This window comes from Ischnura elegans, chromosome 6 (genome assembly GCF_921293095.1).
Source record: "Ischnura elegans chromosome 6, ioIscEleg1.1, whole genome shotgun sequence".
Taxonomy (NCBI): domain Eukaryota; kingdom Metazoa; phylum Arthropoda; class Insecta; order Odonata; family Coenagrionidae; genus Ischnura; species Ischnura elegans.
Window position 1 is genome coordinate 25,643,133 of NC_060251.1, and position 22,165 is coordinate 25,665,297.

At 37.6% G+C, this 22,165-nt stretch overlaps 2 protein-coding genes across 3 annotated transcripts in view; one reads left to right on the forward strand and one right to left on the reverse strand.

The window, feature by feature from the left end:
- LOC124160207 (mitogen-activated protein kinase kinase kinase 4) overlaps positions 1-1,216 on the forward strand; it is a 70,906-nt gene extending 69,690 nt beyond the window's left edge. For both annotated transcript variants that reach the window (XM_046535998.1, XM_046535999.1), the window contains exon 26: positions 124-1,216. In XM_046535998.1, coding sequence (XP_046391954.1) covers positions 124-204 — 81 coding nt within the window. In that variant the 3' untranslated portion in view covers positions 205-1,216. The remainder of the gene's footprint in view (positions 1-123) is intronic.
- Positions 1,217-8,672: 7,456 nt separating this feature from the next.
- LOC124160875 (lymphocyte expansion molecule-like) lies at positions 8,673-15,822 on the reverse strand. Its single transcript, XM_046536982.1, has 7 exons — positions 15,473-15,822; positions 12,974-13,111; positions 12,747-12,879; positions 10,393-10,647; positions 9,645-9,856; positions 9,418-9,540; positions 8,673-9,009 (listed from the first exon to the last, which is right to left on the reverse strand). The coding sequence occupies exons 1-7, from the start codon at positions 15,563-15,565 to the stop codon at positions 8,902-8,904; spliced, it is 1,062 nt and encodes a 353-aa protein (XP_046392938.1). The 5' UTR covers positions 15,566-15,822; the 3' UTR covers positions 8,673-8,901.
- Between the last annotated feature and the right edge of the window lie 6,343 nt (positions 15,823-22,165).

Genomic DNA, 22,165 nt, shown 5'->3' on the forward strand with positions numbered 1-22,165 from the left:
CATGAAACAACTAAAAAATCTTGTTTAAAGTGCTACCTATCAAATTCTCTGTCCTCATATTTGTTTACTTCTGTTCCTTTTCCAAAGATAGTACATATTTATAAGGTGTATTTATTGCTTCAGGTGGAGGTTGATGAGGAATACCAGTCACTGCCGCTTCCATCCATTCTGGAAGACTACTTGAAGGATAACTTGAAGAAATGAAATTGAAACTACTGAGCCAGTTTTGGGTTGTTTATATGTAGTGCTGGAGAATTGATGCAGCGATAAAGTGGGCAAGCCAGAACATTATGGTGTGTTTGAGTTTTTCGCTTGACTGCACGAGCTTAATGTTAATGTTGCTAGATGATTTGCCTTTTCTTTTGGGTAAAACCATGTAGTGGTGTAAAGAATTGTATAATTATGCACCAACTACAATTTCTTGCCATCAAAATCCCTTCATAGCAGGAGTGCAAATCTTATATCAAGTATTGCAACTAGCTACTTTATGTGGTTATTTGATTATTGGACATGCATCATACTCATGCATATATAGGTACATATACTTGAATGCAAGACATCAAGCTTCTTGTGATCTGATAATTGCAATTTTGAAGTGATGCTTATAGGTTTGGATGTTTGGAGTTTTTTAATTTTTCAGAAATGTTGTAAGGATAGAGTACAAATTAGGGACATGGTTGCTGTTTTTTAAGTGATTATGTTAAAGTACTATTTCTTTGTTTATAGTATGTTTAGGTAAGTGGATATGGTTCTTACAGGTCAGGGAAAGTTCAGGGAAATATCATCCATGGCATCAGGGAAAATGTATGTGATAATCGCAGTTCAAAAGAATCACCATGATTTCTGCTGGTGTAGGGCTTTTGTCTTTGACGTAGAAAGATATGATTAACTTTCTTTGGAAATTAGATTAATTATGTACATATAAAACCATTTTAATATTTTGTATAGGAAAATTAAGGTTCTGATTACTTCTCATTACGTAGCTTTGTCTATATTTTATCACCAAGTATATTTTTGTCTTTCCTTCAAGAAATTCTCAAAGAAAATTAATCTCTTCCATGCTCAGTTGTACCATGTTTCACCCATAGCAATTTCACCCGACTGCAGTGTGAGCTACTCTGACTAACGTGAATGAATTTATGTGTATTCCTCAACCAAAATCGAATCACAGGTCAATTTGGTTGAGCAGGGCAAAAATGTTGTGCAATGATTGAAAGGAGAGTGCAAAGAAGTCAGGGGAAATGAAAATATTTGTCAAGAAATGTTAAGGAAATTTGAATGCTGGATTATGGTAACAACCCTGAAGGAGTGAGTCAGTATGATAAAAATGAGAAAATATTGTATTTTGCCTATTCTTAGGAACTACAACTGCCATGATTTCTAGGATTAATGAGTAATGGCTAAACATTTGCACATTTCCATTTTTATATTTATCCAATGTATAATGTGATAGAAAAAATCAGGACAAGCTACTTTCTGTGGGGGATAAAACTTTTGAGAAACTATTTTGGGCTTATGTGGGTGCAATATTATTGTTATTATTAAAGTATTCTACCGATTAAGATAGGTTTTCATGGAGTATTTAAAAAGTATTCTGGCAGTCTGCCCTTCCCTCATGGACTTCCCTCTTAAATTCACAATAAGGAGTACTCCCTTTCATTCTATATAAAAGTCTTTTTCTCTACTTCCTTGTATATCCAACACTCTACCCTTTAACGCTGTTTTCAACATCCCCTCCGTGCTCAGTACTCACTCCATCCAAATCTCCTGTCTCCTCCATAACTCAAAACTCCCTCTCCTCATCCACCGTGTCCAGCACTTAGTCATTCCTCCTCTCCGTCCACTTCACTTTCTCCATTCCTCTCCAGACCCGCATCTCAAACATCTCCTATTTTTTCTCATCCTCTTTCCTGTTTTTGAACTCTAAAGCTCTAAATTACCGATCACACTAATCAACAATCTTTTCTTTGTATTTTTCCATAACAATATTCTCATAAGCTCCTCCCTGTTCATGAATGCCTCCTTTGCTAATGCAATTCTCTTCCTGATTTCCTTAGTTATCCTCTAATGTGCTGCCCAAATAGTTGATTGAGGTGCAATATTAGTATTACGGAAAGAAATCAAGTATCTTTCAAGTGGTTGTTTGTTTATTCTCTGATCAATATCATATGGAACATATTTGAAGTATTCAAGAGACACACATTAGGACATATTCCTCCTTCTGGGCAGATTTTATTTTGTCTTTTTAGTGAATTATTACTCCTTTAAAACTTAAACTATCACTTAGGAATTTTCAGTGCCATAGAATGTGCCATTGTCAATATTTGCGTAATACTCAAATTTTAAATAATTGTATGTGATAAAATGCTGGGGTAAATTTTTAAAATTTGAGATACTGGCAAATTTTGACCAGGGTCCAATCCTTATGCCCTGTAAATTTCAAGATGATAGTAGATGTTTTAAGTTAATTCTCCCTGACCAAAAAAAAAAGACAGGCCAAGCGGGAGGCATATTTCCTCTTTAGTGTCTTGATGAACCCCTCCCCAAATTTGTTCCGGCTACAGCCATCCTTGTTGTGGCTGGATGTAAGGAGCTTAGTCCTCTTTAAAGTCCCCTTAAGACAAAATAATTAGGATGTACTTAAGGTCTTCTAATTTTAAAGTGTCTTGAATATTCTTCTCTCCACTGTGTATGTGAATTGGTGATATTTTGCTGTTTCTTTGTAGCTTTTACTGTGTTAAATTTGCATCACATGTTTTTTTTTTGTGATAATGGAGAGAAATTGCTAATCACTCTGATGAGCTTTTCCATTATGAATAGTCTAGTCATAGATGAATTACTGGGTGACGTATTTAAAATTCTACAGCACACTCCCGATTATCCGGCAGCGGCTTATCCTTGTTGCGGATTATTCATGCACTATTTTCACTCTCTTTCACTGCTTTCCCCGATCTTTATTAAAAGTAAAATCGGGCGCGGAATCACCAGAATAACTGCATTTTAAAATTAGGCTATACCGGGCTTATTATTTCTATTAGTATCCCCTTTTGTAAAACGGAATTATTTACATAAACGGAATCCTCTACTACCCTACTGCACTCCGTGATCACGGATTCGTGTCCCTCGGCAGTTGCAACCCGGGCAACTTGTGTGAGGCGCGACTATGTGGCGTGGTGCCTGACAGTGTTTTTGAAGCATTCGTGCTAACCTCTTTTCTGTATTCATGATCACACATCCAAGGATGCGTGCTTTTTGAAACCAGTTCTTATATGGAGCAGTAGGCCTATGAGTAAAATCACGTTATCGACGCTAAAGAGATCGTGGTAAGGCGGAGAAAGCTCTCAATAAGTCTGGGAAGCACTCTTAAAATCATAGAATAAGTGCATAAATAATAATATGTACATTGTTTGCTTTACGTAATTTATGAACATTTCAAGAAAATTAAGTGAGCGTTTGGATTATCTGTGTTTTCCAATTATTTGTGCCACCTCCATCTCTCCCCATCATTAGCCCAGATAAGCGGGAGTGTGCTGCACTTTGGTAATATGTATTCTTATTATGTGACATGTTGTGGTTATTCTTATGTCAGTACGTTTTTAAAGGTTTATGTAGTTGATATCTTCTTTCAGTTGTGTATCATGATTTGTATGTTTTTAAAAGTATTACTTCAAATATATTTAACAATAATATTGTGATGTGTGGTATTTAATTTACATTTGAATGATTGCTACATAGAGATTGCCACTTGATGTACTTGGAGAGTCCTTGATTACATAGATGTGTAGTTGACTTTTCTCATTGGGAGTTTTCATGATTTTTTAGAATTAATCGAAAATTTTTGGAAATGTGGAAGAACTTCTTAGTTATTACTTAAGGTATTCTGCCGCTCAAGGTAGGTTTACGTAGTGTGTTTATTTTGACACATCCTTGTCTGCTCCCTCCCACATTTAACTTCCCTCTGAAATTCACTGCAAGTTCAGTTTCCTTTCATTAAATCCTTTTCTCTTCCTTTACCTTCACCACTTCCCGAATATCCTTCCCTCTAACACTGTTTTTAACATCCCCTCCTTGCTTAGCACTCGCCCCATTCAAACCTGTCATCGTTCATCTGCTCTAGGAGTTTCCTCATCCACTATTTCCAGCACCTCCTCATTCATGCAGTGGTGGGTGGCGTAACATGGTGGAGCTCCTTCATGATGCACTAAGGGTAAGAAAAAAAGACTTAGCTGTTCCACAAAATAAAATATATATTTGCGACCGGTTTCCATACGCCATATCATCATCTGGCTGATGATGATACGCCGTATCAAAACCGGTCACAAATATGTATTTTACCTATTTTGCAGAACAGCAAAGTATTTTTCTCTTACCCTTAGTGCATCACCTCCTCATTCCTTTACCTCTTAGTCATGTCATATTTACCATTCCCATTCTTACTAAGGACTCTTAATAATGCATATACCCACAATATCTCGTTTGAATACAAAAACTACCATAGATAAATCTTAAGTTTGGTGGAAGGGATGCAACATGAAAATTGCTTTCATTGATAGGCAGTTGATGTGGTTTAAGTTCTATTATCACTTTAGCTTGAACATTGTGGGGACTAGACACTTAGAAGCCAAGGAGGTAATGCAAAAAATGTCGCAGGAAAAGGAGATTTTTATTAGCAATTGCATCACTATTTTTGAATGCTAAATTGTGAATTAAATAGGCCTTATTGCTGTGAATTTATTGTATAGCATCTGTCTTGGATACATATGTATTCAAATAATTTCTGTTATGTGATGAGTATGGTATTTTCTAGATAATCCCAGTGGTGGCTGGTGGTAATTTATCTAGGGTGTGCATTAGAGCAGATATAGGATGATTTAATTATATTATGTTAATACTAATCCATGAGCATCATATTTCGTCGTAATAGAACATATAGCAAGCAAAACATATCACTGGTATATTCTACCCTTAAAATTGCATGAACAGAAATAATATTAGCATGCATGAAAATAATTATTCTAAACACACCTTTACAAGTGACGGTAGGCGAAATTCATTCTCCTTTCCTTACACCCTATGAGGAAGTAGTGTAGAAAACGGCTATACAGATGACTCTGTCACTCTGTACACGGACTAGGATCCTGTGAGCAGGTAGTGTAGGTGGCGGCTACACCACTACACTACCTGCGAGTCACTCACCAAAAATATGTGCGTGCGCACTCGCATCGTTTTGAGTCTGCTCCCATCACCCATTTGAACTGCACATACCCCCCCCGCTTACTTCGTCCCGCCAGAGCACCTTCAAGCGATCACATAGACCGAAAATGCGCCCGGCGCGATACCACGGGATCGCACACTTGTAGAGCGGTGAATTCGAAAAAGGAGATAGCTGTAGCGTTCGGAGCTTCATGTTTCTTGCATATGCAGACAGGATTTTTATCCTTCTCGTTGCAAAGGAATAGTTTTCTTTTATAATTCATTCATCTTTGGGTGTGCACTTGCTAACATGCGTATATGCACGCGCCGCCACTGGATAATCCCCTTTGGTAGATCTAAATTTGAACAAGGGCTCTCATAATGTGTGTGCAACCATCTGAGAAATTATACACTATAGAGGCCTGCAAGTGGTCACAAAAATGAACATGCTGAGACTGGATCTGCAGGAGTGTGTGAGAGATTGAAATCAATGATTACCCGAGCATCCACTGTTGTGTAAGGATACGGCTCGCCAGCTCGAAGTCCTGGGTCGCACGCTTTGAATTGTGTGGGTTCTTGCCCTTGGTGTCGGGAAGCGAATAATCACACACAAGTATTTAAAGTTTTTACCCAAAGTTTATTTCCCTTTGAAATCCCAATTTCCAATCAATATACATAAAGTAATGATGAATTTGTGCGTCTAGAATAGACAAAATTTAGAATATTACCAATGTCTCGGGAAGGAGAGGAGCTGCTGGTGATGACAAGGGTGGATAGCGAGGTCGCACGGGCCATGCGGCCCATGCTTTGACTCCAACTGACGGCTACATTATGACTGACCATTGGCAAGTCTACTGGTGACTGAGTAACAGAGCCCAGTAAGTGAGTGTGTGTCACAGTCCCAATAGCATCTCCACCGTGCCATTATATAGGGAAGTGGAACCAGGATGTTTTCATCAAAGAGGAAGGGGAAGAGGAAGGTTAGGCGTTCTTGAAAGTGAAAAGGTACAAATCCCAAGGCATAGTTTGTCATAGCTGGCTATTCTGAGACGTCACACAACAACATATTTATGCATATTTCGGGAATGGAAATCTTCCATTTCTGGATCACTTCAGTTGTATTTCACAAATCCCTGAAGCTTTGCAACAGCCCAGATGCTGGCAGTACGGGTTGGTCACTGATGAGCAATAAACACTTGAAAGGGAACGAAATTGCTTTCATTGAATATTCAATAACTCGACAAATCTCATTTTGGCCAGGGAATACTTGCTCTTGTGAAGTTTGTATTTGTTGATGATTTTGTAGCAGCTAACTGGCTTTCATGCAGCCTCATGTTCTGCCCCAGGCAGTATAGTATTCACCCTAGAGAAAACCCCCTTTGCAGGTCTTTACCTGCTATTACCTTTGCACTCTCTTCCCCTTTAGTTCAGAAGAGGTCGAGGTCGTTGTAGGCACCTGAGGCACGGAGCCAATCGCTTGGCCAGGAAAGCAATGGCTAGGTCGCTATTGGACACCACCTTAATCTGTGTGGGTAGGAGCATGAACTCCAGAGGTCATGGATACTGGGCAAAGAGATTTGAGGTTTTGCTTCTGGTTGCAGACCTCTATTTTACACTGGTTGAATTACCTACTGTCCTCACAAAAGTTAATGTCCTCCGGATTTGCAGCATTGGGGAGGTAAACATTATGGGAGGGATAAGAGAAAGGAATGAAGGGATAAGTGAGCATATGGTTGGCAAATTGGCCACTCATGCTTCTTAGCATGGAAATGTAATTCCAAACCCAGTATCGTGACGTAAAATGATCCTTTATGAGAAAATATCTTTTACGATCCCTTAATATTTTGATAGGTTCTTCAAGTAGCCTTGGAATCCTTCCATGTGACATGCACATAATAATTTGGCTGTGGTATTAGGTACTCCTACCAATATCTTTGCCTTTATTTTGCTCAGTGGTCATGACACCAAGGACCTGGAGCATTCCTCCACTCAGCAGTTCAATTATGTTGTGCTCCGCTCTGGAGCACAACATAATTAGTGCTCTGGAGGATCAGTACACAGACACACTTCTCCTTAGTGGGCAGTCAACGTGGACTCGCTTCTATGGCTGTGGGGCACATCGAATATTCCCCTTCGCTATTTTTATGTTGCGATATTAATCCATAATCAACGCTATTTGTGGTATTACCTCTAGTGGTGCATTGCGGAAAAATTGCCCATTGCTCACGAAAGTTTAGCTCTACCTGTGAGTTTTACCTTTTTTGCTCCGATAGTAGGTAATAATCACGATAATTGGTCGGCATTGCATGTTTTTAAACGATGCCATAGCATAAGTTTAGTTTCATTTCGTGTTTCATTAGTGATGGAAATCGATGATTTTAGATTTAGATGGTTATATGTATTATACTAAGAATCCAATATTTCTTTATAATGTGACAATTCTCAAAATATAAACATAAAAACACAATAAGCATATATAAACACAAGGTAAATTGCATTTATATCTCACATTACCATTTCATGCAAGTAACCCCCTGTCATATATGCTACGAGCGGGCTTCCCCGCTCTTTTCAATGCAGGTACACAGAGGGATAGGTGCGTTTCTAATTTTAAAATGTAGAAAAAAAGGCAGGGTCTTATGTACAAATTTAATTGGAATGTTCATGTACAAATTGAGGTCAGAGGACCTCTTGAAACACAACATTGGATGTAATTACCCTATCCTCTGTGAAACGCACATGATGACTCATACTTACGTATCAACAGGAGAATGTGGAATCAGCCGCATTTTGATAAAAGTTATTCAAAAAGTTAAGCGAGATATTGTTGCAAATGAACAAATATATCAGTTTGCGCGCCGTTAACGGCAGGAATATTTACCAGTTTTTGTTTTTTTATTATTTAAAAACCAATTTTAGGAAACAATAGCAATATTTAGGAAGTAAGATATGCCGTCGCATGTTCTCTGATAAATTTTGTGCATTATTTTGGTACCTCATTTGTAGAGTTTGGTTGCGTATAAGTTGAGAAAAAGGTATGTATACAGTAGAAATAATATAGAGGATTAATTATGGGAAATGCCTATTGGAAAATTTGCACTTCCGAGTGGTAATAGAATTTTTGGAACAAAGTTAACCTCATAGAGACTCCGAAATACCGGATTGGAGCAGAATTATAGCTATTCATTCCACTCCAGGGAGCTCGGAAATGCCTCTCCGCACGAGTGCTCCCCACCGAATTTGCTCTGACAAGCTCCGTTCTGCTCTGGCTGGAGCGGAGCAACAATGAATATTCACTCACTTCCCCTGCTGCTCCAGGTACTTGTATGAAATATGGTTTTGGATTTTAATTGCAGCAGATAATATTGCATATTTCTTAGATTGTGCTTTTTTCCTGATGCCTGAAAGCATGCATTACACTGTCATTATGTGGCTGAAGTTAGCGATTTTTTTCTGTATTCTTAAAATTATTGTAAAAATTGTTTTTAATAATGGTTATTTATTGATAAGTATGAGTAGCATTCTCTGAGGGTTTTTATATCCATAATGCAGATCGAATTTTGCATAATGCTATTGTTACAGCGGAAGAGCAGATTTTAATATCATAAGTATTTGGTTGCACTAATTTCATAGATGAGTATTTTGTGTTGATAAAAGGCAACTGTCAATGCTAGAATTCCTCTTATAAAAGCTTCTGTTAGCCTTACATTATTTCCTTCCCATTTTTGTCCTGGGTACTTTAGATAGGAAAACATTCCGATGGCCATTTACATTTCTTTTATCCACTTTATTGTAACGAGAAGGCCCTGGAGTGTCCTAGAAATTAAAATAGATGTCTTGGGCCATAGAATAAATTTAAAAATGACTATACTATGACATAATGCATGTCTCACTTTTCTCTTACCAATAAAATTAAACTCATTTAGAAAGTTCTAAATCAGTGGCATACATGATGATCAACGTAGCCAGAGTTTAAAAGTTACTATCAAAATGACCCTATAAAACTTCAATTATTGATCATGACATAAATGAAAATGTATGAAGGAATTTGCATTTTTGTGAAAAAATTATTTGGGTGGTGAGTGGTTAGGGTTCAGAAAGGGAATACCAACCTGAGATGCCTAAACAGGAATGGATTCCCAAGCTGAGGGGAGCCTAGTTCATAGAGAACCTAGTTCATACAGAACCAGTACCACTAAATATAAATGCGTATATTTTCTATACCTTTATAAAGTGGGCTATTCCTCTTACTGATTTATCTCTATTCAGAAAAGGAGGGTGGAAACCATATCTTATCTCGCCCAACTCTCTTGGGTTGTAGTGAGCTGGACCAGGTTCCAGAGCATCCTGGAGATAAAATTTTATTTGTGTTGTTATCAATTTTGGTAAGTTTCCTACACTAAATAATGGCTGGAAATGTAGCTAGATAATTTTCAGTTTTAGTCCCTTACTCTGGAGACACAGGAAATGTTGTCAATAAGATGTCGTTGAGTATATTTTTCTTCACTCCTACTCTTCTCCAGTCTTTGTAGAATCTGAAGATCCGAGAGAGGGATCCATTTACCGACAAAATATTTGGAGGGGTGATTTAAGCGATTCATTTCAGATGGCAGCTCGTAAAACATTGTTGCGGAGCCTTTAAATTTTGGTGCAGCCCAGTGACCTATCAAATAATGTTTTTGTTGAGCCTTAGGAAACTGCATACTTTTATTTATAAATTTAACCATGGATTAATTACTTCACTTCAACTCAGTATTTGTTATCTGAATTGAAAATGAAGTAGCCCAATTTGTATTAGCTCACTATTCTGTTGATTTGCGAACATGTTATTCTCCGTAAGCATCTTAGGTAGTAAATACCTATTATATGACAAAATGCTTACTATGGACAAAGTTTTATTAGACTGCTGCAGGTGTGGGAGTAACTTCACCTTTTACATTTGATTCTATTGAGTTATTACACCAAAGGAATTAAGGTGATACAGGTACCCTCCTATTTTCTCCCAGTTGAATGTTGAATATTTATAAAAAACAAAAGATATTAGCTGCGAGAGGTGCATTTCGGTAAACACAAATTTATGATTAAATTGTCACCCTGTACAAATTAGCACAGCACATAATACTTGTCCTAGTCTCTTGAAATTATTCTGTTAGATAATTCATTTCAGCAATTCAGTTAAAGTTGAATATTTTCTCTGACCAGTCAATGTAGTGTTGTCTCGTTCTCCAGTGAAGAGTTGATAAGGTCCCTTTTCGGTGATCCTCCTGTCCAACAATGCTTGAATCGACCCTCGATCTTTGACCTCGTATTGGGCTGGGGTCATTTTCCAGCCAGGAGCAATTTCATATTCAGGATATCGGTTCAGTTTGGTGGAACGCATGTCCACTGGAAACTTGCGATTTCTGGACCAATCTTCAAACCTTTGAGAGGCAATGTGTCCTTTCCCATAAAAACCTGCAAAGAAGCATGACATCTGGTGATAATGTGCCAAAATCCGAGTGTGAAATAGCTTTGGTGGTATAAAGTGATCAGGCTCTTTCTTTGTATCTAAATTGTTTCTATGTAAATGCTCTTTCCAGGCACATTTTCCCTGGAGGGGGGGGGGGGGGGTTGGTTAAGTAAGAATAACATTCTCTGAGGATTGTGCGAAAAATTCGTCTAGAGCGAACGCCTCTTCGTGTTCTAAGTTCGGACTTTGCTGTGTGGCTGTGCGCACGATTTGGACTGCTAGTCGCATAATATGCTCAGCAGTCCATACCACCTTGTTCGGTATAGTCCACAAATTTCCTCAGGGGAAAATGATACCTTAGTGGCTTAACTGGGTAAAGTACTCGGCTAGAAATCGAGGGACCCGGGTTCGAATCCCGGTCAAGGTGAATGATTTTTTTCTCTGTGGATTTTTCACACAATTTGTGCATTGCGGGTGACTCCTGAAAAGTTATCACCGTGGCTAGTCCCGGTGTACTTAAATTCTCTGAGGATTTTCATGTCCATAATGCAGACCTAATCTTGGGTATTTACCAGCGTGGGTATATGTGTAATGCTTTAGTGACAGCAGAAGAACAGATCTTAATATCAAAAGTACATATTTGGTTGCTCTAAGTTCAAGGGTGAGTTTTTTTTAATGACAAAAGGTAACTGTCAATACTAGAATTCCTCATAAAATAAGGTTCTCTTAGTTTTAAATTATTTTCTAAAGGAATTAAAAGGCTTCATCACCATCTAATGTTTTTCCCTTGTGGCCTTAGCTCCTGCAATACATCTCATGAATAGATCACTAACCCAGTTGCTCATACCCTCCTTTTTTTGACTAGTGGCATTCAATAATGCCTGTCATTGAATCACATTGGAGATAATAAAACCATGATTCTATCTCCTTTTCAACAGGAGAACCTTTAGTGATAAGTGCTTTGAAAGATTCAGGGTATGAAACTGGGGTATGAAAACCATGGAGAATAATGTCAGCTTTATCTTTGTGGGGAAGAGTGGATTGCACACAGATGATGATGCTGTCTGCCAGGCCTTTGGGCAGGTAAAATGAATGCGGACTGTCCCTTTGATATAAGCCAAAGATGGCTAATAATTTCAGTATAATGCAGATGACGTTTTTAGCTCTTTAATGAGATGTGTATCTCCAAACTTTCCGATGTTAGGGCCACATTATATATTTCCCACATAAATGTGGGCTGAATGAATTTTTAAAAAATCAGTTCCAGTAATTTAATCTCCTCAATAATTAGAGTGCAAACATGGAAAAATTAAGAAAAAATATCCCGTTGGAAAAAATCAGGGTAAACTAAATAGGTTCTACCCTACAAACACAGAAAGTATTAAACCTGTATTAAACTCGTATTTTGAAATCCATAGATTTAATCTCTTTCAAAGGGGTTGCTATGTCCTCTTTTTCTCATATTATATCTAGATTTAATCCAGAAATAATCTAGTGCCACGCAAAAGATTTTTAAGGGATTAAATACGGATTTCAGTATCTAGATTTTCTAGGGGTGCACTACAGTATTGCTTTTCATTTAACTTCGAGAAAACTTAGCACTTAGTTTAGGATTAATGAAATATATTGAGGCAGCTTCCCCCAAAGGAAGAACCTCTTATCACCATCATAAGATCTACGTGTCCTTGTAAGAACTTCGGAAACAGATTTAATACGTATTTAAAAAGGATTTGGAAATCTAGATTTGATGTATTATGAAATCTCCCTAAAATACAGATTTGATCCTTTTTGTGTTTGTAGGGTAGCCTTTATTTTTATGCAACTAAATTAGTGTGACGAATGACACCGTAGTTTTGACATAAAAATTTCATTAAAATCAGCTTCCAGATTAGATGAGCCAATTGTAAAATTTGTTTGGCGGGTCAGATGAAATTATGTGTTGGGCTGGAAGTAGCCCATGGGCCATACGTTTGAGACCCCTAAACTAGGGAATGAGTTTTTTAGGTAAGGGCCTGCGATTGTTTATGACCAGTCAAAGTTCATTATTTTCTTTCGTAGGTATTTTATAGTGAATACATAAGCTCCAATATAAATAAGAAGTTACCTGGTCCTGGAGTCATGGAGTAGTCTTTCGGTAGATTTTTGGAAGTTATTAATGCTCCTTGACTGTTCCCAATCCTAGCAGGCCTATCGGTATTAGGAATTTTTCTGCTTGGTCTTTTAGATGTTGCATCAGGCTTCATAAATTTAAGATGTAGTTGAGTTAAGAGGCAAATTATGTAGTGCACTATTGATTTCATTTAGCGGAAGTTAAGGAAATTTGTGACCTACTGTCAAACTCAGTAAGTTCAGCTGCAATCTCAACTTCATTTCTTCCTTCACCTCTGATTTAATCCATTTTGAACCTGGAATTTTTTTCTTACTCCAGTCATTCAGTTTCTGATTTTCTCCTGGAGCTATCTTAGTGTACTGGAAAAAATTGAGCATATAATTTTGATAATTTATATTGCTTTCTCCTGAAGGGAAGATGGAGATTTAAAGGTAAATATAGGGAATAATCAGAGATCATTAGTGATAGCTGAAAACCTGATTTATACATGTTCAGTACTTATTATACTTCTGATCAGTCATCACTGCACTGACGTAACTAGGTACATACATGCTTTGGGGAGGGGGGGGGGGGGGGGGGGGGGGATGGAGGAGTCTGGGGGAGTGATACCCCCTGGCAATGGGAAAATTTTTGAAAACTGAAATGCCTGGAAATACATTTCTCATCATTTTGGCACTTTTAATTTGGGTTTCACTCGTAATTCCATGGGAAATAATCACAGCAGGGAAAACATTAGTATACAATAATATTCTCTGAGGCTTTGGGGGGGATCTATCCCCTCATCCCCCCATAGTTATGCCATTGCATCACTGTGATATGACTATTTACAAATGAGGTTATGCCACAAGATGGTTCTTCTCTTCATGTATGCAGTGACAAGCTTATGTTGAGTTGTATTGATCACAGATAAAACTAAAATCCTGTTCATAATGACAAAGATACATTTTCATGCCCTTATTGGTGGAAATTAGCTCTCAGGGGAAAATGAACCACTGAGAGTAAAGAGGAAACCATTGAGGAAAGTAAACTGTTATTAACAAAATTTTTCGGAGCCAAATGTGTTCATTCCCGTTGTGATATAGAGATTGAAAAATGATTGGAAAAATATTTTTGCATTTAATGATCCATCTCTGCTTAGTTAGTTCTTTGTGGCAAAAATCAACCACATAACCCTTTCACAGATAAGTTGATGATGTGTCAAACTTACACCAAGCACGTCAATGCCTAATCTGTCAGCTACTACAGGGCCTTGTGCATGGGCCACATATGTTTTTTTTAAATATTTACTCTTTTGAGCTGCTCCTCCGAATGATAATAAGTTCACTCTGAATGTGTAAATGAACTAGAACTCCAAAAAAATTGATAGCTTATATTAAATGAAATCTATGGTTTTCTAATGCATGGGAATAAAAAAAATTATGTACCACTTAATTGGCAATCCACTAACACTCAAGCACCCTCTGAAGCAAATTTTGTGGTACATGCCTGCAATATGCTGAATTATTTTCATGAATTGGGACTTCATGTCCATGTCAATTGAAAATTATGATTGGTGATTGATAAAATAACCAGTATTCCTCCATAAAAGTAAATAAATAAAGTGGTTGAAACTTATGAAAACAAAGGCAACATAAAATTGTGTCAAAATTTTACCAACGTATGACATGATGGAAGTCAATGTGTTTAATTCTTCTATGAAGGAAGAAAATCTAGGAAAACAAAATTCCACCATATTTCCCACAAGAATTACTAACATATTTATATTTTATGCAATTGGCAAGAAGGCCAAATAGATTGTACCCGAACTTTGCTAATTTGTTATCCCTGAGAAGTGCAATTTAGAGTGGGGTCAAAAATGACTACCCTAAGCCCAAAGGACATTGACTCTATGGAGAAAATATATTTACCCCTGGTAAAAATTACTAACCCCACCTGTACTTCCTCTTAACCCTTTATAACCCAATGTTGCTTCTGAGCAGCATCAAAAAAGTTTCAACTTTCAGCTCTATTTAGGAAATTAAATATTATTTTGTAGTGTAAATTTTATTGACGAAATATTTAGCTGCCAGGATAATGATCATTGAGTGTAAAATTTTCAAGTTTTCAAAATGAAAAATCTTGAAATTTGATTTCTCTCAGAAACAGCTCTGGGTTAGAAAGGGTTAATGAGTTTGCTTCTTACACCTGATCTTACTACCCCTTGAAAATTATGGATAGCTTACCTTGTATCTGAAGAAAATCAGATCTTTTTAGGGTGTAAAATGCTTACAATTAGTTACTTTTGCTGTAAATGAGGACAATGTCTCGTAGCACTTAATTGCCTTAGCATCATTGATGATTATTGGACGTTTTTTTGTTGAATGTGGTAAGATATATAACGGCGTGAGAAGCCAAAGGGTACAAGTGATTATTCTTCTGGTCAGAGTTAGGTAAAGAAATTGATAGAAAAATATACAAAAACTTGAAATGAAAAATAAACAACCTTGTTAAAGTTTCACTGGAAATTTTTTATTGGTACGATGTGTTTCAATGCTGAGGCATCATTTTCAAGTACATGAAAATGACGCCTCAGAATTGATATGCATTGTACCAATAATTGTTTGTTTTTTTTTTGTTTGTTCCTTACTCTGTTTAGAATAAAATATCACATATAACCCTTGGCTCCTAACCCACACATATGTGATGTTCATCAAAAATCTAATTCAGATCACTTCACTCACCTCATTCGTCAAGCCTAAATTTGGATGTAGCCCTTTGTTGTTGAATCGTTTACAGCTACTTCCGAAAGCAAAGTTTTCACTTCTTTTTAACATTGTCAATGACTGGATAGCTTATCCTTCAGGCAAATCAAAACTGATGTTGTACAGCAAGCTAAAATCTTCCTTAGTGACAATAAAACACCAATAAACAAGGGGGTAATCAAAACAAGAAACACACTTTCTCAAAAAGTATTAATTGCAGCTGGATTGAATTATGGAAAACTATGTAAACCCTTTAACAGAGTTTATATGGTTTTAAGAGTGTGATTGTTTCTCTGTACCAAGTTTTACCATCTAAATTTCAAGGTATGTTTATAGTTGCTATGGACATCATAGTCAATGTTTTTTTTTTTTTTGAAAAAAATACTTAATGGTATCATCAGGTACTGTTCAATTCAGGTTGGTACTAGTATATTTGGTCACAGTGTTTCATTTTTTAAGACAGAAAGTTACGAAAGGAAGTTTATCTAACCAGTCAAACTGGTAGAAATAATATGAGTTGCTTGAATGAAAAATACCCAATATTAAAAATTTCTTTGTAGCAAAGTAGGATATTTACCATGCTCTTTATCTACTACCATGTACAGAAGATATGTATTTACAATGATCTTTACCAATTGATCTTTGTTGCGTATTTTGAATTCATTTTCTCTCTCTCAATACAGGCTTTTAGAATAATGATTTCTAAATTTAATAATGACTTAAACAAAAATTTAAATTATATTAACACATTTATTGGGTGCATATTTTAATTTCAGAACTTTTTTAAAATACACAATCTGTTTTTTATTTCAAATATGAGTTTGTATTTCCAATAAAAATTCTTATATTTGGTATGGAGGATCCCACAGCGATAAAATGGATAATTGCTTTTTGGGTTAGTGCTGCTTTGATCCATTTTGATGGAAGACAGTTTAGTGTGCATTCCAGCTCCCCTCTTTGGGTCCTAATGATCTGCTGAGATTCACATTATTTATCACGCCCAATAATGATCAAGCTGGGAGCTTTTTCTTATTTGGGAAGTTGGGAGTTGACATTGGGAATGAAATAGGAATAGGCAGGAGATTATCGAAGAAAGAGATGATTGGTTGTTCTATTGGCGAGGAAGCCATATCTAGAGGTATAGTTTTTTTGCAAATGAACAGCTTGGATTTCAACTTTTTGAACTGGAACAAAAATTAAGGCAGATTTTGATAAATTGAATGAGCAAGGTTTTTGTCTACCATTGCTAAAGATTTAAATGCACCAGATGGGCTAGGTATTTAATGGACCAGGGTTTTCAAATGTATATTTGGCAACAGTGCCACCGGCTCCATGGGGCCTGAGGGGGCCCGAGCCCCCTCAAAAATTCTTTATGGGGGTGAGGAATAAGTGTGTCAGGCTTGTCGATTTTCCCCGGAGTGTCCAGTTATCGAGAGTCGGGTTTTAGCAATCTGATGTTGATCGTATGACTCTTCTAAAATGATTTAAAAAACTTTAAAACTCTCTATTTATAGGCCGGGGAAGGACCAGCGGTATGGCCCCCCCCCCAATATTTTATATAATTCGGCATTCCTGTTTGATAATATTATTTTGGCAGTTCCTAGGGTTAAGTTTTCAGATTTCATTTTTAGCAATGTTTTAAAGACAGCTATAATTAACTGGCAGGTCACCCGGCATTGTTCAAGAGAGATAGTACCCAGAGAAGAAGGAAACTTGGCATTCATGGTCACAGCGCAGGATTTGTAGGCACTAAAAAAGCAAACTTTGGAAATAATGGTCTCCCTATAACACTCACGGGGTCAGCTTATGCCCCACTCCACAACATTGATCGCTGTGTGTGTTTGTGCGTGTGTAGACCAAAGAACGTCTTGTGAACTCATCATTGTTATCAGGGGTGTATTAACTCCATTTGCTGCCCTACGATAGTCAATGTCTGCCGCCCCTGGGAGATATGTTTCCTTGGTCCATTCTTGCTGAAACAGAGTCATTCCTTTCGACGTTCACTACTTTATTGGAATCTGTATTTTCCTGGAAAGCTTTCTTGTTTTTTTTTACCCAAGAATCTAATTTTCTACATTCCATTCATCTCTTCTATCCGCTAGCCTTTTCTTAGCGACATATTTCTTCTCTTTTACGTCCTTTATAACCTGTCCTATGTAACTCATTCGGGACCATCCCTTGCCCTTATTCCCCTCCACTAGTCCTTCGGCGATTGTTGTCATCAAGGCATCGTGCCTCAAAATGTGGCCAACTAAGTTATCCCATCTTCTGCTCAAGGTTTTAAAAGACTTCTCTTTTCTCCCACTCTTCTTAGCACTTCCTAGTTACTTACACGGTCGATCCATTTTATTTCATGATTCTTTGGTAGCACCACATTTTGAATGCTTCCTCTCTTGACTTCTCTGCAGCTGCCCCAGCAAACATTTTGCACCAAGAGAATGGGGTAGTTTCCTTCATCAAAGAAAACGAAAGGCATTGATTGCGATTCGTTACCCACCATTAGTGTATTCATAATATACAAATTATTTGGTTTTAGAGGTACCGCTTTAGACGAATGGCAAGGGTCAATTTTATCCTCATTTGAAAAAGGCCAGATTGGCACCCATGCGATGCCACTCCACGTGACGTCACAGGGACCTAGTTTCTATACGAGTAGGTAGGAGTTTTGCATCATCTGAGATTACCAATGCGTGCATGAGGCACAGAGCTCAGGGAAACATGTCTTCATAATCACTTATTAAAACTGGCCAAGGTCGGAAAGTTTTCTTCGTTTGATAAGGTATTAATAATCCTTATTTAAGCCAAGTGCTACCAGTTAGCATGGTACTCAGTTACCTGCTAGCATCCTGCGTCATATCAGCGCTCAAAGCCTTGCCCCAAGGTCACCTCACTTGCGGCAGCGGGAACCAGAACGGCGTCACACGGACTTTTTCCCATCATTCCTACTTAGCCGTCGCGTTTTCGCATGCTTGAAAATTTTCACTTTTCATTTAATCGCGAAAAATAGATATCGTCATTGAAAAATCTAAAAGCGTGAAATACGTACTCCAGGAGTAATAATTAGAGATGTGCGAATAGTATCCGCGAATACTCGAATACCTCGAATACTAGAAAGTATTCGATATTCGAGGTTTCGAATAGTTATGCGAAAAGTACCGCCTCGAATACCTCGAATACTTTGAATTTCGCGTCATACACTGTCGCACACACGTCGTTGGTAGTTGACTCGGAAAAATGTAGAGAACTGTAGTCATTTAGTGCTCGCAGCGCCGTGATACTCACGTTGTCGAATTACATCAAATTGGTGGATTTTAGCGGTGAAAAGAGTTCGTCGAGGGGAACCGAAAATGGTCGGGTGAAAAAATCCGAAAATCCCCGATTCCCCCCACCAGGAGAACCTCCTTGCCGTGGGATAGCAACCTTAGGGCATTTCCCACGATCCGCTATCCCCCTCCATTCAGCACTCGCCTCACCCACTCTGACGCTTTCCTCTTCTCCGAAATCAAACAAAAGGTCCCAGCTCGCGCAGGGATCGCATTACGAAGACCCTCGCTTCGAAACAAATATCGAGTTACGGGAACAATAAAAACGTGTTTCACGCCCTCCCCCCTTTTCTCACCCACTGACCTTTTTCTGGCTACCTGCTTCGAAGTTCCCCATTTCTGGAGGTCAACTGCTGCGTGAGTACCGTGGGATACTTACATTAGCGCATTTCCCAAGATCCGGTATCCCCCTCCATTCAGCACTAGCCCCCCCTCTGAGGCTTTCCTCTTCTTCGAAATAAAAAAAAGGTAACAGCTCGCGCAGGGATCATATTACGAAGACCTTAGCTTCGAAAAAATACCAAGTTACACGAGAACAATAGAAACGTGTTTCGGGCCCTCCCTTTTCTCCCCCACTGACCTTTTTTTTCCTACCAGCTTCGAAGTTCCCCATTTCTGTGGAGGTCAACCGCTGCATGAGTCATCTATTAGCACAAAAGGTGTCTAAGAATGACTTTCGTCAATTGATGTCACACCTTTATTGAATTGAAATATTAGTAACGTGCGCGTAATTTCAAAAAGAATAAGACCAAACACGACATATTTCTGAGTTTATTTAAGCATTTTACGCAAAGAAATAAATGTCAAAATACGACGGAGACTTAGCATTCTGGCGAAACTCGATATGAGCAGCAGAGCTTCTCGGAAGTTGATGCGGTATTTTTTTCCGAAAACATATATCAAGTTTCAATTTATGAATGGTGCTATAAATCTTTATTGATACAGTCCCAGACAAAGGGATATTTTCTCAGAATATTTGGTTTCTCCCTGATAGCAATTCCAATTCATCTTCTTATCTCGTGAGAATTCCCAAAGATGGACTGAAAATAATTGAAGAAAATCCGGTGGAAAAGAGCTTGTATTTTACAAAATGCCTCAGATTGTCAGCTAGCACTTGGCAGCAGGAGTGGGGGTAAAGCGATGTTAGTTGAATTAATTATATGCCAAATTGTTTCCATAAAATTAAAATATTCATTAATCAGCTAAATTCCTGTTCGAATCATTTAAAGGAAATCAAAATTACTCCCCAAAACCTTGTGTTACCTGCTGCATAGGCAACCGAGTCAAACATTCCAGCATTCATCATTTAATATTCGAGGTATTCGAGATTCGAGGTATTCGAATATTCGAGCAATGATTTAATATTCGAATTCGATATTTGAATTCGAGAAATCTGCTATTCGACCCATCTCTAGTAATAATGTTTCGATTTAGGCAATAAAAAATATGTAATAGGAAACCGCCCTATTAATAGGTAAGTGTAGTATCCTTAGAGTCACGTTTTCCCTTCATGCGAGTAAAGAGGTGTGCCTACCCGGCAGGATGTCCAACGACAGATGTTGTATGTAGGGCGACCAGGCATTCTCCTTTTTAGATGTTCGTCCGGCGTCTGGGCAGATTTTTTAAGAATCGAAAAATGTACTTCCTTCAAAAATCATGATTTTATATATACTAAATCTGTAAATAGCCATGAATAAATACTCAAAATTTCTGAATATTCCATCTGCAAAGAAGTTCACAATGCAAATGCAGTAAGGGTATTTTCTCTAATTTCATCTCAGTGGACTGCTGAGAGAAACTAATTAAACATTGCCTCAGTATAAATTTATAAAAATAGTTCTGATAAAAATGGTAGCATTGCTTGAAAAAATTAGATCCACAGAAACATACATGAAATCATGGTGCTAATAAATTTTTATTGGTCTCAATCATGAAATTGCCTTTATTTTTCAAGTTTCCTTCTTTTTCTTCTTTTATCCTGCTTTTTCATAGGGTGGTGTCCTCTCTGTCATCTCTTGGCATCTGGTCACCATAGTTGTATGGTGTGGCGTAGCGAATAGTTATGAGATAATGACGCCGGCGGCGTTGCGGCGCTTAATGAGTGTGTCTAAATATTTCGGGAATTTATTAGGTTTTTTGGAGCGGTGAATAAAGGGACGTGAAGCGAGTTCTTCTGTAGAATGAAGTGCAGGGGTTACTATTTCTGTTTGTTGTTACAACATTGTGGGAGGAGTAGACATTGGGAGAATTAAGGAAAGAGAATAATCTTAAATATTTACAAATTCATCCCAGCCAGTGACGGTGAATTTGGATGGCAAAACGGGCTTACTGGATAATGGAGTTGACAAAATTAGTGGAAGGTGATCAGAAGTAAATTAGTATTTAAAAGAGGGGATAATTTTAACGGGAACGCTATGGGAAAGTCCAAAATCAATTATGTTGCATGAGCACGGAGCATAATGTGTCTGGTTTAACGGAGGAATATCGAGGAAATTTTTATTTTTATATATAGGAATAAAGAAATTTGCCGTTTTTATCTGTTCCAGTAAGGATGCTTGACATCCCATTCGCTGAAATATATGCCGTTAGGAACGGAATACAGGCGATCATGATCGTCTATGGTCATGTGTTTTGATGGTAATTGACACACTGAGTAATTTTTTTATGGACCGGCTTTCGTGTGAATCGAGATACTAAGAGCGTAAAAAACGCTTGGAAGAGGAGAATTTAAAAGGGAGCGGAGAAGGTTGTCGCGGACGAGAACTGCTACTCTTTCGTCTCGCGTTAAGCGGTCAAGTCTATAAATGGTGTAGTGTGGAAAGTAAAAACAATTGTTTGCCTTTAAATGCGTTTCCTGTAATAGCAAAGTGACAATGTTGTTGTCAATGGCGTATTTAAAGAGTTCGTGATTTTTTACTCGGTATGCCCGCGTAAAAATTTTTTTCCAAATAATGCAAACTTTTGAATGTTTAATTATTATGTGTGCAGTTTATAAAAACAAATAAGATTTTCCGTATTATTGTTAGGAAACGATTATTTTCAGAATATATACTTCATGTATGGAAGATCAGGTTAACGGCTTACGAGCGAAAGTAAAAACTCGATTTTTGCGGAAATTTTACTTTGAAATTTTTAAATTATTTTTCTCATGTTTAACGGCCACCTATGACTTGTATGATAAAGCAAATATTTAAATAGCCATAGCTAATTAATCCTTAAACACTGTATCATTATTTAAAAAAACTCATCGCATTTTGTGGGGATCTTGGAAAAGCTTACTTTGGAGAAGACAAATATCATGGTAAGCTTAGATGTTGTTTCCTTTTTCACACGGGTTCCTCTAGCTGAT